The following is a 17,174-nucleotide window of genomic DNA, read 5'->3' on the forward strand; positions in this document are numbered from 1 at the left end:
ATTGGTAAAATATTAAAGTATTTGGTATGTTAATAGGTATCGTTTTTCTCCCCTGTTGTGTACTTACCAAAGAAGCCAAGCGCTGGGCAGCTAATTTAGATCTACAAAACATTATTCATACTGTACTCTGTTTGCCTTTCCCAGGTACCAGGAAACTCTTTTGGATATTTTTGAATGTTACCTCTTTCCTTACAATGATGACATGCATTGTGTGAACTAATACCACAGGTATTTTTTTACACAGCAAAAAGTATCTTGATGCATATGCTGGACAGGGTAGGTGAAAAAGCTTAGTGTTTGCCTAAGTAGATGAAAAACCTACTTAAGCAATAGAGTTACAAGTACTCCTTGCAATACACTAGTGAAATCTAATACAAAACTAGCTACTCACCTTTTGCATGATTCCCTTTTCATAGTAATAGCGAAGTGATCGGCTAAGTTTATCATAGTTCATAGCTGGCCTATTTTTCTGAATCCCCCAGCGACGTGCCACCTGCCACAAAAATGGATTAGCATTGATTTGTTAAATGCACTTAACAAGCAGATCTTATCATCAGATACTTTATTTGGGGATGGAAGAGAGGGAACCCTGCAGGTGCAATTAATAAACAAGAGAAAATGTTGCCATGACCTGAATTTCCCATGTACTACTATGACTTTTAATTGGACACACAGTCATCCATTAAATTTGAAGCAGACTTAATTATTTAAAAATGCAGTGGAGGGTTAAGGTGTTTTTTTTCTTTCTTCGTTTTTTACTACAGGAAAATAAAGCATACAAAAAGATGACTAATACAGACTGTACATGGAAAGACAGCAACGCTGAGATTATTAGGAGGTACAAGTCAGAAGACAACTCCCAGACTTAAATATCACTTCAGCAAAGAAAAGGAATTATCAGAGGAGGCCAGGTAATTGTTTGGAAGAACTATATGGTAGTATGAAGAATGGGACAGAAAGTTCATGGTTGCAGTTGTATAATCTGCCTTAAAAAATAGTAATAAAAAGGGGAGTTGCAAGCAACTGGTGAAGCTATTCCATAGGTAACAATATGCCTTCTGCTCTGACTTACAATTTCTACTTGCCTTTACGCTTCCCGTTTTATTGCCAAAGGTAGTACTGGATAAAGAGACCTTTTGTTTAAAGAGCTTAACTGCTTATTCCCCACCTGAAATTATAATCAACTGTTGGTGACATTTCAATTACTGGCTGTACAAATGACTATCATGTCACCAGAGGGAAAAAACCTCAGAGCTTATGAACTCTTTAAAGCACATTTCATAAAAATGTTTGAGGTGCATATGCATACAGCTCTGGAAAAGAGAGTAGCCGAGCAGCTTCTCTGCAGAGTGCTCTATGAAACTTTCCCATAGGTGTCTGGAGCCTTTTGATTAAAACCATAGATGACACGCAGCACTGAGAATTGAAGGGGACTAAGTACCAACAGCAAAATCCACTACTTTGATCTCCATCTGGACAATAATTTTTAAGATTTATTTTGAAGGCATTATTTCCTTTCAGTGGTGCAGCTTTACAGGCTTATGTACATTATCATGGCTCTCTAACTTCAGCTGTTTTATAGGTGTATTGAAACATACCTCCAATCATGTAAATTTATTCCAGCTGTAGATCTGGCCTAATGTGTAACCTCGATTCACCTATTTATCTTCGTAACACATGCTCACATCACTCTTTGTTCATTCTTGCCAAGTTTTTTTCTGCATTAATTATTGTCCTAAAAGTCCCCAAGATAACAGGGTTGCGTAACAAATAAATACACAACAGAGATAACAACCAAATAATGGTTGACAATATGCTATATTGTGTAGTATTTTGACATTCCTAAATAAGCAAGCAGCTCCAGAAGAAGTCTTGTTAAGCGAGTCTTCCTGTCCCTGAACTGCACAGGACTTACCAAGTCTTGCTCCGTTGAAGGGATTTAGGCTTCTAGCCTTCCATCCCACCTTCCTGCTTAAGGTTACGGTCCCTCTAACAAGGCAGCATCAATGAGCCTATGCCCAATTCTTAGCTTTGACAGTTCACAGTTACCTACTTTCTGAATGAACTATGGTGCTCAAGGAACTGATATACGTACATTTTTGTTGTCACCCTTTCTACAAGGGCATAAAGCTCCAGAAAGAGATGGGATCTGAAAGTCATGCCATTGACATCCTAATCTGCCACAGCTGAACCAACAAGCTCTCTGACTTCAGTTTAAACTTGGCAACCAACGGAAGTGTGCAATTTCCCATAGGCTATTCTTATTTTAATCGCCAGTTTATGTCAGACCCATGACATTAGTATGAAAACAACTTAGGCTCCTCTGTACTTCCTAAGAGCACACAGGAGCAAGGTAAGTTTTCAGTAGCCTACCTCCTTCAGATCTTGGATGCAGTGTTGCTCAAAAACATAAAGCAACTGCTACAAATTCAGACAAGCAGATGATCTGGTTAAGTTAAATCAGAAAATCCAGTTCTTCAGGGAATTACTCAGTAAGGAAAACTTTAGGGTTTTGTTTTGCTACTTTCCCTTCCTCAGCTAATAAAATCTATAAAGTTTTTGCACCATCTGCTGGAAAGTATTTTTCAATTTCTTCAATTCTGAAAAACTTTGGGCATTCTTTAAAGACAAAACAAGAGGGTAAAAAAACCCACCGAGACTGGAGCAGTGGGAAAAATTAGATACCTCATTCATCAAAATCAAACAAGCCTTTCCAGAGATTTCACTCAGCTCTAGGCTAGATAACACAACTAAGAAGTCCATGTAGCTTGCTGAATCATCAGGCTTGCCAGCAAAGTTTTGGTATCAAGTCCACTAAGACTGTTCTGTGGTCAGATCCTCAGATGCACAATACCAGGATCTGCCACGGTGACTATCAGTAGTAGAGGTAATGCTTGGACAAAGAAGAACCAGCGCACAAATCCTTGAAGCAACCTGTCCCCCAGCCAGACCACGTCAGGAAGGAAAGGGACATCAGTCCTGTCACCATCCCCAAATACTCTGCCATCCCCTTTGGGCTGCTGGCAGACGATGTAACTTAAATGCAAGAAAGCTTTCAGATTGCTTATGCCAGCAGATGGATGGCGAACAGCAGAAATAGCTGGTGGAACGCAGAAGCAGCCTTACACCCCCGAGTCTTCCTACTCAGCCCTAACTCAACTCAGTGGGGACCCTGAGGGAAAATTTGCTGCAGTCTCCTCTATTACCCAAACCTGTCCAAGGGGCAAAAATTAAACAAGAATAATACTGCTTTTTGACAACCTAATCAAATCACCCACATCAGTATTACAATAAAATTCACGCACACCAGATTTTCCCAACAGCTTCCATGGCTGTTTAGAACACACGATAGATTATATAATGTTACCTAGTCCAAAAAAAGTTTACATAATAAAACATTCAATTTATTCCTGTTTATCACACAAGTGAACCAAGTTATGCTTCAGCAAACATTCATGAATACAAGTAATTTTATCTACCCCATGAGTCCTTCAAGGTTCATGAGAGCTGTGCACATGCATGAGTGTTTGCAAACCTAGGATCTAAGTGTGCACTAAACAATCTAATGATACAGGTAAGCAGGAAGACTCTGAAGAAGACTAAAAAGTAGGGGAGTTGTATCATTTTGATGGGATTTTATGGCTTAACAACCTTAATCTCCTCCCCTGCCACCTGTCAGACTTGGGGTCTTTAGCTCTACAGCCTAAAAGTTCCAAGTTCCCACATCTTCATGCTGAAAAATATTTGGTATTGAAAGAATATTCAGGGAAAAGTTTTCAAAGGATTTTGGAACACACCTCTATTCATGAAGTCGTTCTGAAAAATCCAGGCCCCACAATTAATGCAGACTATTTTGTAATTCTAGTACTTGCAGTATTTTTATTATTTTGTGGGACCAGGAATCAAGTCTATGCTTAACCACACCTCTATCCTAACTGAAGCACTTCCCTTGCCAGTCCTTTCTGTCACCCTCCTAAAGGGCTACTGAAGCAAAATACTGAAGGAAAACAAGGCCTAAGTCCAAAGGAACACTATTAAATTTGCAGGACAGGGCAGTAAATGTCAGGGCATGCTGCCTGTCTAACCCACCTCCTCTGGTTCAATCAGCTTGAATTCCATGCCTCGGCCAGTCCATGCTATGAAGTGAGAGTTTGACGGGTCATCAAGAAGAGCTACCAAGAACTGCCACAGCTGAAGCGAGCCTCGCCGTTGATACGTGGGTCCCTCACGGTACATGCCTGGCTCCTGTTTGACGTCACCTGCACAGAATAGTGACAATGTTAGATGAGCAGTGCGTAAACGGCATCATCACTTAGTTTGTTAGATTAACCACGAAAGCAATCATTAGGGCTAATAAAACAGAGAGAAAGAACTGTTACTACCCAGCGACCCACAAATGCAACATTCCCCTGAATGCTGTTAATTGCAAACACTCTTACAATAACATATTAATATACTAAAGAAGTACCTAAATTCAGTCATAATTTATGGAAGCCTCTCTAACCCTATCCCCATTTACTTCTGATCCATGCAAATCTCGCTTGCAAACCATTTTTTAATATCCTCCATTTGCAAGAGCATGAACTATTTTTGTAAGCAACTCTGATGCCTGGAGAACTGCATTTGTGTACTATACTTCGCACAAGCCCCAGTTTTGGAAATGTAATGTACGCTTCATAAAGCTGCAAAACCCTATTGAGTGAAACTTCTTTTGCATGCAAATGCTTCTAAGGAAAATTTGACAAAGTATTTGACTTGGACTTAAACAGCATGTGCTTTATGTATAGGTATGCAAATCCTGCAGATACGCAAGTTCCTCTGTGGCATACTGGACTTGCATATAATCACATATTACTTTTATTCATATCTACATACAGGATTAGTATTCCCCCTGAAAAGCAGTAAGTTAATTTTTCTAAAATTTCAAGTCCAGAGGAAGCTTCTAAAAAACAACAATAATAAATAATAATATTCTGCTAGCTGTTCCACAAACTGCCAATGAAAAAAACATCTTGCTATACCCATACTGTGTCTCTGTTGTTTTTAAATTATATTCATACTAAACAACGCATGCAAACAACAACAGCTGAGAGGTCTGATGCTGAAGCAGAGAGTATTTCTTTCTCCACACTATGACAGCCATCCTTAATATGCTGGTAAAATTCCTCATTTCAACTACCAGAACAGCAATACCCTCCAATAAGCAGCATGACCTGTTAAGTATGGAAAGCCAGGACTTTACATTCAACCACAACATTAGGATGCTCTGATTGCCATTACAGAACGGCTCTGTGTAGTGAAAGTAAGAATAATAATATTAAAAATGGAGCATTTCCTTTTGTAATCAGGAAAGAAAATTGAGTCAATAGCTGTGGAAAACAAATAAATCAACACAAGGCTTTTTAGTTTATGTGAGGTTCAAGTTCCAGTCCTGAAAGGCCTTCTTTTTCAAGGACAGGATTTTTCTTTTAATGATAGCTGAGCAATGTGCAAATACCAAGTACAGTATTAGAGAGGATCAAATTCTTCGCCTGTGCCGATCTTCGATTTCAAATGAAGCAGCTGAGAATCTACTTCTGAAACATCAAGACTAGTCCTGGTCTTACTCCACTTTTGCTTTACTGACCAAAACATGATGACACATCTGCTATTTTTTCCTCAAAAGTCATCATGCTAGCAGTATAAACCCACCTATTTGTATCACAACATCAATCTTCTAGAGTACAAGGTGTTCTCTGAATGGACAGTCATAGAAGATAGCAACAGACTGCAACACAAATATTTCCAAACATTTATTTCTTTTACTTTATTTGTGTTTCTTCTCCATTTTCAATTCCTTCCCTGTACATAACCCAAACAAACAAAAAGGATTTTCAAGAAAGACACAGACAATCCCTACTCCTGAAGAGTTTTAACTTCTTCAGTACAGGGTCTGACCTATTCCAAGAAATGTAAATATGAATTTGCTGGTGGTACTGAAAACAGATCAGGTCCACAGTCATTTTGAGGGAAGAAAAAGCCCTGACATAATGTGCTTTGAAAAAAAAGGGGGGAGTGGGGTGGGGTGGGGTGGGTGGGTTAGTGTACATTCCAAAGCTGGGCATAAAGTAGACTTTAAATAAATCACCCTTTCAGTGAACATGCCAATCCAGTGACAATGCAATACTGGACTGAGCAATCTTCGGTTACATCTATCATTATTTAAAATACTTTTATTTATTTCTTCCTATTCCTTACCAACTCTGAAATGCACATAATACTTCCATTAGGAATGTGTAATACTTTGTCTTACTTTCATTTTAGAGTTTCCCATTTTTCAGCAAACGCAACAAATGATGTGAGGCGTGCAGCAGTTTTATAATCCATGCAAGTGATTCTCAGGGGAGAACAAACAAGAGAAAAAACCTCAAGAGTTCTCCAGCTCTACTTTTAGCTATGGTCAGAAAGCTGTTCACAAGTTTATCAGAAATTATCTACTCTTTCCTGCTAAAATAAATAAAGCTGGAAATACATACACTAACACAGAGAAGCCACTCTAGGAAACGTAAGTAATTGGTGTCCAAATTACTTCCCAAAGTTGCAGGCTATACAGAGTCACTAGCGAGAAATACTGAGTCCATCTACTTTGTCTATAATGAAATAAATCTGATATAAACTGGCTTACACCAGGAAACTGATTTTACATCAGAGTAACTGAGGATAATTTGGGTCATTTATTATAACTGACCTCAGAATCCCTCTTGAAAAAAATCTGTTGCAATGGGTAGTGTTGTGAAAAGATCATTGATTTATCAATCCCACTGAAAAATAAACCACTAGTAAAATGTTTAACCTAGTGCAAATACATTGACACAAACACAAAAATGCCCTATACACTCACTCCCCACTATTCATCACTTCACAGACAGCGAGACAAGAGGCTTAATCCTCAGTAAAACCAAAGCTGCTGCTTTCTCCACCGTTTTGTTAATTATAAGAAGAGCTTTTCATTAAATCTGAAACAAGCAGTGGTATGTGATCATCAGTGCAATGGAAATCCTCCTATTACTTCTCAACAGTACAGGAACTGAGCTCCTCTGCCACAGCTCTGGATACAGCATCTTTCACTGGCAAAAGTTGAACGACATCCTATTGAAGACGAGACTTTGGTTTCAAGAGGCAAAGGTCAGCTTTGGTTGGGCGCACCGCAAATGGTGTGTTAAGGAATCCTAAATTGGAATGTTACCAAGCTTTTTTGATCAGCAACGGAGAAAAGTCCCTCATCTCTTCCTTTTTCATCTCCCCACACAAGAAAAAGAAAGATGTGTCATACATACCGTCAAACTTCTCTGGAACAACGCAAGTGTCATCATAAAACTGCCTAGGTCCCTTTTCATACATACAGCCTGTAAGTTAAAAAGAGAGAGGAGAGGTGTTTATATAAAAGATGCATGGAGAAAGAAGAGATCATAGGCTTAATGCCAGAGGGAACACTAAGTCATAGAGGAATCAGATTAATATCCCACATCCTTTACACACCGCCCAATCACAACATTTTGGCCTCAGTACAGGGGTGTTTAATTAATGTGTGCATTCCCAAAAGACTGTTAATCTCCACCTGCAAAAATGAAAACGCACCCATTTTTCTCTATGATTTATTCCAAAATGTTTGTCTCATTTCCTGTTTGAACTAGCATGGCTTTGACTTTTAACCATTAGTTCCTGCAGGTCTTCTCCCTCTGAGACTAAAAAAGTCCTGCCCGTTTTTCCTCCTCACACTCACAGAAGCCCTTCACCTGATGTTTCCTCCAATTAAGATCATACTGTAGAATTTAATTTTTGTGGTTAAAAGACATTCTCTGCAGTCCTGCATTCTTTCTAGCACTCTCTTCTATACACACTCCCTACTTTTCAGTATTATTTTAATGTTTTGCTTAATCAGAACTGTACTGCATTGCCAGTATCGGCCTCACCAGTGCTTCTTAGCGAGACACAGGATCTCCTCCTCTCCTGCCTCCCTGTGACCCTCCTTTTGACTGTACAAATATTACAGAAGGTCTTTTTGCCATACAGTTGCAATGTTTGGTTGGGCTGGTTTCCCACTGTGAATCTGAAGAGGAGGAGGGCCCATCTCAAAAATCATTTTTTCCAACAAACTCTTTCCCGGTTCCATAGGCCTCGTCTACATTCAGCATATTAAAACCTCATCTGGTTTCACGTGCCCAGATTACCACACAATTCAAGTTGCTCTGTGTGACTGACCTGTCCTGCCTGTTATTTACCACTCTGCCTATCTTTATGCCATAAAGTTATCTATTAACTTCATCCTGTATCTTTAATGAAAATACTGAATAGCAACACTCCTGATATCAATTCTTGCAGAAATATAATAGAAACAATCTATTCAGAGATGACTGCCCAGTGACAGCCACTTTTAGATCTGTCAGTTGGCCAGGTCTTAATGTATTTAATGTGTACTTCATTGACACTACTTTGTGCTAACTTCTTAATCAGAATCTAATGCAGCAGCAAACTGAACATCATAAAAAGCCTAACTATATGATACAAGTACCTTTATCAAGCAAACTTTTAATCTCAGCAAAGAATAGAATCAGATTTGACATGACCTTTATTCCACAAAACCATGTTGACTGAATTCCAAATACAGAAAACAAGTATTTATAGAACATCACTTCTTTTTCTACATAATTCGTAACAATTTTACCACCTCACAAGTACTTACAAGTACATAACATGGCTCAGATTGTTTTTTCCCTATCTGTACTGTGATTAAACCTCAAATCTGTTGACCTTAACCCTCCCTGCTGATCGTGGATTTTTCTCCGATGGCTTTCACCTCCCTTGACAAGTTTTTTATACTTCATATAATTTCATATACCAAGACTGTTATAAATTTCCATTTCCTGTTTCACCCTCCTTGTGAAACTCTACCTTCCATTTCTATTTTCTAAATTTATTCCACCCCTTGAAGCACTTGGCCTTTTAGCCAGATTTGTTATCTTTCTAGTTGTTTCTTTTTACTAGCGAATGAAGTCTTACTAGAGGACTCCAATTCACACATCTGTCTGAATTTTCATCAATTTCAAAAACAACTTCCCTCACATTTGTGAAGTTTGTCCCTTGGAAGAAAAACAAATAGACTCTAATCAAACAAACAAAAAATCACATATTGACAAGAAAGATACACCCAAGCAGGAGTGCATGGTACAACCTCTCTTCCAACATTCATTTTTATTTTGTTCTGTTGGCCTTCTTATTTTTAATACATACAAACTACTTTTACTCAGAATTACTAATTTTGACAATGATCTAAGTTTTGCCCTACTGAGGTCACTGGGAGTTTTGGTACATATCACACGGCTGTAGAATTTGGGGTTAAGCAGCATCAACACATTGCAAAATTTTTAACAACAGCAAAAGCCAAAACCCTTCACTGAATTTAAAATATAAAATGGATTACTTAACAGTTAACTGAGCCTGTCACATAAATAACCTGGAAAAATATCACTTAAACAGAATGGTGAAATGGATAAATTTTTAAGCGTCTCTTCCTTTCAACTGCTAGAGGCCTTGAAAAGCACAATGAGTAAATTCATAACATTGCTTCTATCCTGACCAACCTGTAGCACTAAAAGAAGCTACCAAAAAAAAAAATAATAAAAAAATCAGTGCATCAGAAACTTGAGACTAGGAAGGGAAAGATGATGCAAGTCTTCCCAGCAGCACAATTAAACCAGTGAACCCCAAAACCCTCCAGGCTTTTTAATTTTCCACATTCCTCTCATACAAAAGTGATACATAATAGAAAACTTAACTTCTGTTCTGTTTGGGTGAGCCAGGAAGCCTTCTTGCCTCATGTAAATGGAATGGCAGCTAGGCACTTCTGAAAGGAGAAGACGACAATGCTAATCAAAAGGTTGTCTGGAATTAAAAGTGTGCAGGTTATCAATGAGACAGGCTGCAGGCAGAAGAGCAACAAAAAAGGATGCAAGTTACAGCGAGGGGGAACCTGTCAACACAGAGTCAGCACTTCAGAGCAGCATGCACAAGGCATGGCAGAGGAGAAAATCACATGAGGATCAAAGATCCCATCTCACATAGGCACCTGAAGTAAAACCCTTATTGTAATTAATTTTGCTAAAAGCTGACTTCCATGACAATTACACTTTAGACTATTCACAGACCAAAAAGTCCACACAAGACAGTACGAGCATTTTAAACCCTGTGATTGTACTTCTATCTTTGTAACTAATTTGACATCAACTGCACAGAAAAGCATGCCGTCACACTGGAGATTTATAAACGCTGCAGTAACACAAGGAATGTCAAAATGAATTTAGAGTAGGATATTGCTTTTTAGACTCTAGTTAAGGATTTGAAGGGTTAATGAAATTTTCTGTAATTGCTAAGCATTTAATCTAGGAATTAAGATGCGTCAATTTCACCCTCCACTGGTACATCCTTAAACAAAAAGACACCACTTCCCCCCAAAAATTACTGCGTATATTCTAAGTAATACAGATATTTATTTGCTTTTCCCCACCTCTACTCAAATCTGTAAGAAGAATGAGGAAAACCAAACAGAACTAATGAAAATGGTGTTCTTTAAAGGTCTTTCTATTTTTTTCCTCATGCCTTGCACTGTCCTCAAGTAACCACATCCTGTGCACTGGGACTTGCAAACAGAAATAGACCATAAATGTTTGCCCTTCTAAACCATGTTTAACCCACTTCTTGGGTATCAAAAGTCTTGCTTAACAAAGTCTGTTTGATCTTGTGATAAACTCCTACCCCAAGCTATGCAATCTGTTACCAGTAACTTGTAACTCTTTAAGAGATGCCAACGGAGGTTGAAAGACCAGACATTATTTTTCAACAACTCTTTCAGACTGTTACAGACAGAAATTCCAAATTTCACTGTTCTCCGACTAGTGATGAGTATCAAAGACTTGGCAGGATAAGAAAATGAGGTTTTACACTGACTTCACAGAACAAGTGAAACACAGGGCAGTAAGTTTCCTGTAACAGTCCACTGTCTCTCTTGCACATCCGTGCCTAGTGCCTAACTCTTCATCACCTCCACTCTCACTGAAACACTCATTGCCGTCCCCTCAGGCCTGCACAATCTCTAACCTCTCAGGCAGCTGTTCTGATCAAAGATACGAATCAGTGATTCAGCGATCACCTGAGTCAAGTATAGCTCTATGGACCAGAAGTCAAGGCTGCAAGTAGTGGCTCACCTGCAAGGAATCATTCATGTTAACAAGTAGATTGAATTTTAAGAAGAATGGAAAAATCTACGTAAAAAAGGAGGAAGTTGTAAAACTGAAACAGATGCTATTTTCTATTTTAGGTAAAAATTCACTAGTATTGGCAGCAAAACCATTTTTGACTCATGAACTCCACTCTTGCAAAGTGATACAGCAGAGTGTACAGAATAAAGAATTATGCACACATCCCAGAAATTGTGTTCTTAGCCAATTTGGGGTTTCATCTCCCATGCTCCTAAGTCAATTATAATTAACATCTGGAGTCTTTTTAAGGCAAGCATTGTTTGTACCAACATTACTTAATCTTCTGGTTAGCTTGTGCTTAAACAGTCCACAGAGGACTGAAGAATACAGCAAGGAAGAGTTTATTTCTCGTAAAGTAACTAGAGTCTTGTTATCCTAAAGTGCTATCAGTTAATTTATGACTATCAGAGTGGGTCAGACTCTAATCAAATTGTAGAAACATTTCCAAAGTGATTATTCAATCAAATGACTAACATGGTTAATTAGGAGCCATAAACATTGCTCTGAAGTTCATCAAAGTAATGACTTGCCCAGAAAAATTACTGCTAATTAAATTGCCTGCTGCTTTCATTTCTACCTTATCTAATAAAAAGTCCAACCAATGAAATTTAGTGTTGCAGTTTTAAATTGTACTAAATGCTTGACTAAGACCCAGAAGTATTTTTACAAGCTAAGCAGAGCTACTTCAAAAGAAAACATTTTAGTGCAGAAATTACAGAGCAATTATATGTTTTCTTCTCCTTAAAGCATTGTTTCAAGACAACTAATAAGACAGAAGCAAGGGCAGGATCCAAGTGTCTCAGCTGACTGATTCTATCACCTTTTAGCAAAAGAAAACCGCGCCTTCATTTAGGACACACAACAGGCATATTCCTTCAGACTTTTAATGAAGTAATTCATATTGTAAAGGTACATCATCTCTAGAACAGCAGAGTCCCTTTAAAAAGATCAAGCTAACTAAAAATATGGAGACATTAAAAAATTAACTTATCTTTGCTTATTAATTTTGAATACTTAAGAGGTCATTTCTTCATTGCTCCTCTTGCTAACAGCAACATAGCAATCATCTTAAAAGAATGAACATGGTCCTTATATCACATTGATTTGAAACCATTTTTTCCCAGTAGGTGTTGTTTTAAAATTACATGTAATCTAGAGACTGCAGAAATGCCTTCTCATCTGGGACTGTCACAGAGTAAAACACTAGAAATAACCTCTGCCTAGGCCTTAGTTAAAATACATGAATACAGAAAAAGCCCAGACTTCCTCAGGACAGGAAAAATCTGCTACTGAGTTTACCAAGCACAGGTTCTAGGTTTCATTATCGAGTAAGACAACTGAGTGGGTCCCTTTGTAAGGAAGTATTTCACATTAATTATCATATCAGAATTTAAAGGGCTACGTTGTCTCAGCCCTGTATAACTCAAAGCAGGTAATGAATCCTTAAATCCTCTTTTTCAATTGTTTTTCAGAGATATGGACCAGGTTTCAGACCCACAATCACACCCTGCACAGAAACAGAATTTCAGCCTGCATCCCTAGCCACATGAGGCATAGGGAAGATGAAGCTTCTGCAGGCAATGGGACAAAGTGACTGTCTTCTCCTGAATGACACAGAGCAAAGCAGGAACTGGAAACCCGATCCAGGATTTATTCTTTGGCCATTCCCGTTTCTGACCTTACACAGCCTTCCTAACTAAAGGACACATTGTTACACTACCCTGTAACTCTGAATTAACTTTTTCCTTCACTTTATCAACATCAAGATTTGGAGACCCAGGGCACTCACTACCCACGAACATGTGATGTGACAAAGCACAATGCAATCCAGAGGCACTGCACTGTGTACGTGCACTTGCAGAGAGACAGGGAGGCCAAGGCTTAGCAGGCACGTACAATCTGGAACAGGGTGGCTGAAGAAGCTGAGCCACCTGCCTGTCCTTGGTCTCCCCGTGGCAGCTCAGGTGAGTGGTTGGTACAGTGTACTGGCGAGCGGCTGCCTTATGCAGCCAGCCTGCTAACAAGTCACTCAAACTCATGAAACAACTCATACGTGAAACTTGCCTACTTCCTTACAGGTATAAAACAAAGTGATGACACTAAAACCGGAGCCTTCTTACTGTTTGCCTGCCTCTTTTTTGATTTACACTTTACCACCAGCTAAGTCTTATTAAGAACAGTTCTCAAAAGGAACTGTTCCCAAAGGAGCAGTTCCCAAAAACTTTGGAGGGACTCCACTGGCAGTGGACTCAGCCAGTCCTGTTAATTTAACTTACATTGTATCCTCCTCAATTGCCCTTTTGGTCTGAAAAGTAATTACATGGGTTTTGGCTCCTATTTCAGCAATCCAGAGTTGGTATATCTATACAAACAGACTTAAGTGTGCTGTGCCACTGGTCTTCCCACAGGCAAGAAATACAGCACACGCAGATCCCTTCCCTTTGTGCTACCGGGCACAGAAGGGCATGCACAAGCCCCTCGGGTATCTGTGACCAACACAGCTCCCACACCTCACTCACATGTCAGCCTGACCCTTTGTTACACACTGTGAGTACGCCAGTCCTTGCTTGGGTGCCTTGCAGAGCTTTGCACAGCGCTTCCTTGAGCAATACAAGCATTTCTCTGGTACACGGAGAGGTGGTTGGTGCAATGGAGATATTTTTACCAAGTGCAGAGACAAAGGTAGCCTTTTAAAAATAAAATGTTCAAGCTAGAACACATCATACTTTTGTCCTCAAACTTAAAACATCACAATCGCACTGCAAGTAACTTTTCTGTTCATTGATTTCTAAGAGCACTGACAAGCTGTTTACAAAGAAGTGCTTCACCCACCACTGAAACATATTTAGCCTCCTGGTGGAAAGCAGCTGTTTACCACCACCAAGAAGCTCTGACCAGCTCAAGGGTGAAGAGCAACTGAAGTCACCGGAAAACAGACAGGGTTTTTTAGGTAAGCAAGGCAATTCTTCAAACTAGATTGCAACAAGTGGCTAAGGCAGCAACCAGGCATCACTAAGAAAAATGCATGATGTGTGTTTTGCAGGGAGAAATACCAAATGTTTTTTTTTGGTCATGAAACATATGATTTTGTAAATCTGCAGAACACATTTAGATTAAAACTTGTATGTCTCTCCAAAAAGAGACATTCAGGTAGAAATACTAGAACCAGTAACAATCTCCCTATACAGGAATTGTTTAAGCATATTTCACAACTCGGATGCTGGTAGATCAGGTTTTAGTTCAACCACTTTTAAAAGAACTATCCCCTCAGAATCTATGTAATTACAACAGAGTCCTACAAACTGGTAAAATCCTAGCAATACAAAAGTCAGCATTTTTTTTATTAGCAGATTCAGCATGAAAATGTAGGTACACTGAAGTTACATGGGTGAAAAAAGCCACTATCTTTTCCAATATTCAACGTAAAAATTAAGCATTCTTTTCCCAAATCGTTATGCAGTTTAAAAACATTCAGAATGGAAGGTTTTGTTCATTGTTTTGTCTGTCACTAGCCTTTGTAACAGCAATTCGGGTAAAAAAAAATGAATCTACAAGTATGTGTGCTCATAGATACGCATACATGCCCTTCTAAAAAATAGCTACTTAACATTTAATTTCTTACATCTCACTCCACAAAAACCTACCAGAGAATGAGATTTGGCCCTACCAGCTCACGTCTAAGTGGAATTATTACACACATACAGAAAAAAAACCTTAAGCAAACATCTTCCTTTCCACAACTTTGGGTTTTAGATCTATGACAACATCTAATGCATTTTCTGAGACCAGATGTCAACAGCCTGTCTAGGCGATATGTAACTTTTTATACAGCAGAACAGGAAAACAAAGGCTCATACATTCAGCTCTGAATTGAAATTCCACATGGAGTTGATCTTTTGAGCATACTTTAAAATCTCTTATTTGCTTTTATTAACCTCAGTAACTGTAAAATGTATTTTAAACATCGCTGCTCTTTGAGTCCAACAAAAGGCAGCAGTACTTTCTCTCTCCCTCGCTCCTTTTGTTGGTGATCTTACTGCAAAAATGTCTGTGTTGCTTTTTCTCCCCCGCCCCATCCCCTGCCTGTAAAATTGAAGTTGGACAAACACTGCACGGCTGAAGTGACATATTTGAATGGAATTCAGACCAACCAGTTCCTGTTTATGTTTCTGATTTGAGAATATAGCCTTCTCATTCACTATACATTAGAAACACACCACGGCCATAAATGGAGTCAGGTTACAGGCAGGCAGGGCCAAGGCGCATTAATCATTACTTTAAGGCAACTGGCAAAAGCAGCAGCTGAGGGAACACTACACCCTTCAGCTCCGCATAAATGGACATTCCAGGGTTTGGCGAGTGTGGGTTGGGTTTTTTTTTTGTTTTTTTTCCCCTCCCCTTCAGCATCCATTTTATGAATGAAACTTCAGGCTGCACAGAGTCCATTCATATAAAAGCTATGCTCACAGGGCTCGGTCTCTCGGGATCAATCAGTCTTGGGTAAGGCTGATGTGATTGGTTTAAGGCAGGCTTCAGCCTTCCATTACTGATTTAAAATGCAGCCTGTGTCCATTTGACCTGCGTTAATGCACAAAGAGTAAATCCAGACTGCGCTCTCAATCCTCAAATCAAATCATTAGCCAGTGCCACTTACTGTAACTGTAGATTTAGAGGATATTTATCCATTTCTTTAAAAAACAGGGACTACAGGACAATTTTTCAGATCGTATTGTCTGCTTTAAAAGAAAAAAAGAGATGCATGGTCTCTTGCCTACATGCTCACATTAACTTGGTATTCAGGTTTTCCTTCATTCATGAAGGTAGTATAACAAAAATGAATTCTAACTACAGATTTCTTTCAGACAGAATTAGGGAACAGAGGAAATCAGCTAGATGGGAAGCAAGTGAAAAGTTATAATTTTGCCTTTCATAGCAATCTTCTGAAGTCCAGGTTTCCAAAGTCTCCCCCTCAGATGCTCTTACTTTCTACTGTCACACCATCCAACAGCAGATTTGTGTTTATGTGTTTTAAGGGCAAGTACAAAGAGCTGTGCAGTTTATCTACAACAAAATCCACGCTCATTCACTGAAGCAACACAGCAGACAAGCTCCTGAAAAAACAGGATGAAACATTTTGAACCACAGAAGTGAGACTCAGGAAAACTGCAAAACCAAAAATGAGGTGGGGGGAGACTTCCTAAACCTATTGAACTCAAGAGGAAACCCCTATCCCTTTGCCCCTCCTGCCTTTATGCCAGCCGGATTTTCATTGATAAAAATTGTACTCTGTTAAAAGAATTCCTTTAAGGCCATAAGGAGATGCAGTTTTGAGATGCATGTACTGAAGCACCATATATAGGAAAATGATGGAGTCGGTTCTACATCACAGAGCATTTTATAAAACTATGTTCAAAACCACTGCAAATATTTGCAGTCTCACCATTAAAAAAAAGGGGGGGTGGGCGGGCGGGAACCTAGAGATAATTTGAGGAAAAGATTAAGCAGCTGGAGGACTTATGAAGCAAGACCTCAAGAACAAGTCACACAGACAGACTGAGAGTATACATGTAAGCTGTCTACAGAGATTTAGAGGTGGTGTGTTAATACCAAGGAATTGTTTTGCGATGAGCCAAAGATGTGTAGCTACGAGCAAGGGAATGAAACTGATCAAAGGGAAAATTTAGGCTTACGATCAAGAAATTTTTCTTAACTGTGAAGTCTATTTAGTCTCTGAAATAATCTCCCAGGGGAATAATTGTAGTAATAATACTTAGCACTCATACAACGTTTTATGTTTTCAAAGCACTGTACAAAAATTAGCCAATATAATTAAAGACAGTAGCAGAAGCACCATGAGTGCTGTCATTTTAAATGCTGCAC

At 39.0% G+C, this 17,174-nt stretch overlaps 1 protein-coding gene across 4 annotated transcripts in view; it reads right to left on the bottom strand.

Moving 5' to 3' along the window:
• ETV1 (ETS variant transcription factor 1) overlaps window positions 1–17,174 on the bottom strand; it is a 66,786-nt gene that overhangs the window by 4,718 nt on the left and 44,894 nt on the right. For 3 of the 4 annotated variants that reach the window (XM_037385849.1, XM_037385850.1, XM_037385852.1), the window contains 4 exons: window positions 9,815–9,883; window positions 7,317–7,385; window positions 4,090–4,259; window positions 392–493 (listed from right to left, as the gene is read on the bottom strand). In XM_037385849.1, coding sequence (XP_037241746.1) covers window positions 392–493; window positions 4,090–4,259; window positions 7,317–7,385; window positions 9,815–9,883 — 410 coding nt within the window. The remainder of the gene's footprint in view (window positions 1–391; window positions 494–4,089; window positions 4,260–7,316; window positions 7,386–9,814; window positions 9,884–17,174) is intronic. The other variant, XM_037385851.1, reaches the window with a different exon arrangement.

Source organism: Falco rusticolus, chromosome 4 (genome assembly GCF_015220075.1).
Source record: "Falco rusticolus isolate bFalRus1 chromosome 4, bFalRus1.pri, whole genome shotgun sequence".
Taxonomy (NCBI): domain Eukaryota; kingdom Metazoa; phylum Chordata; class Aves; order Falconiformes; family Falconidae; genus Falco; species Falco rusticolus.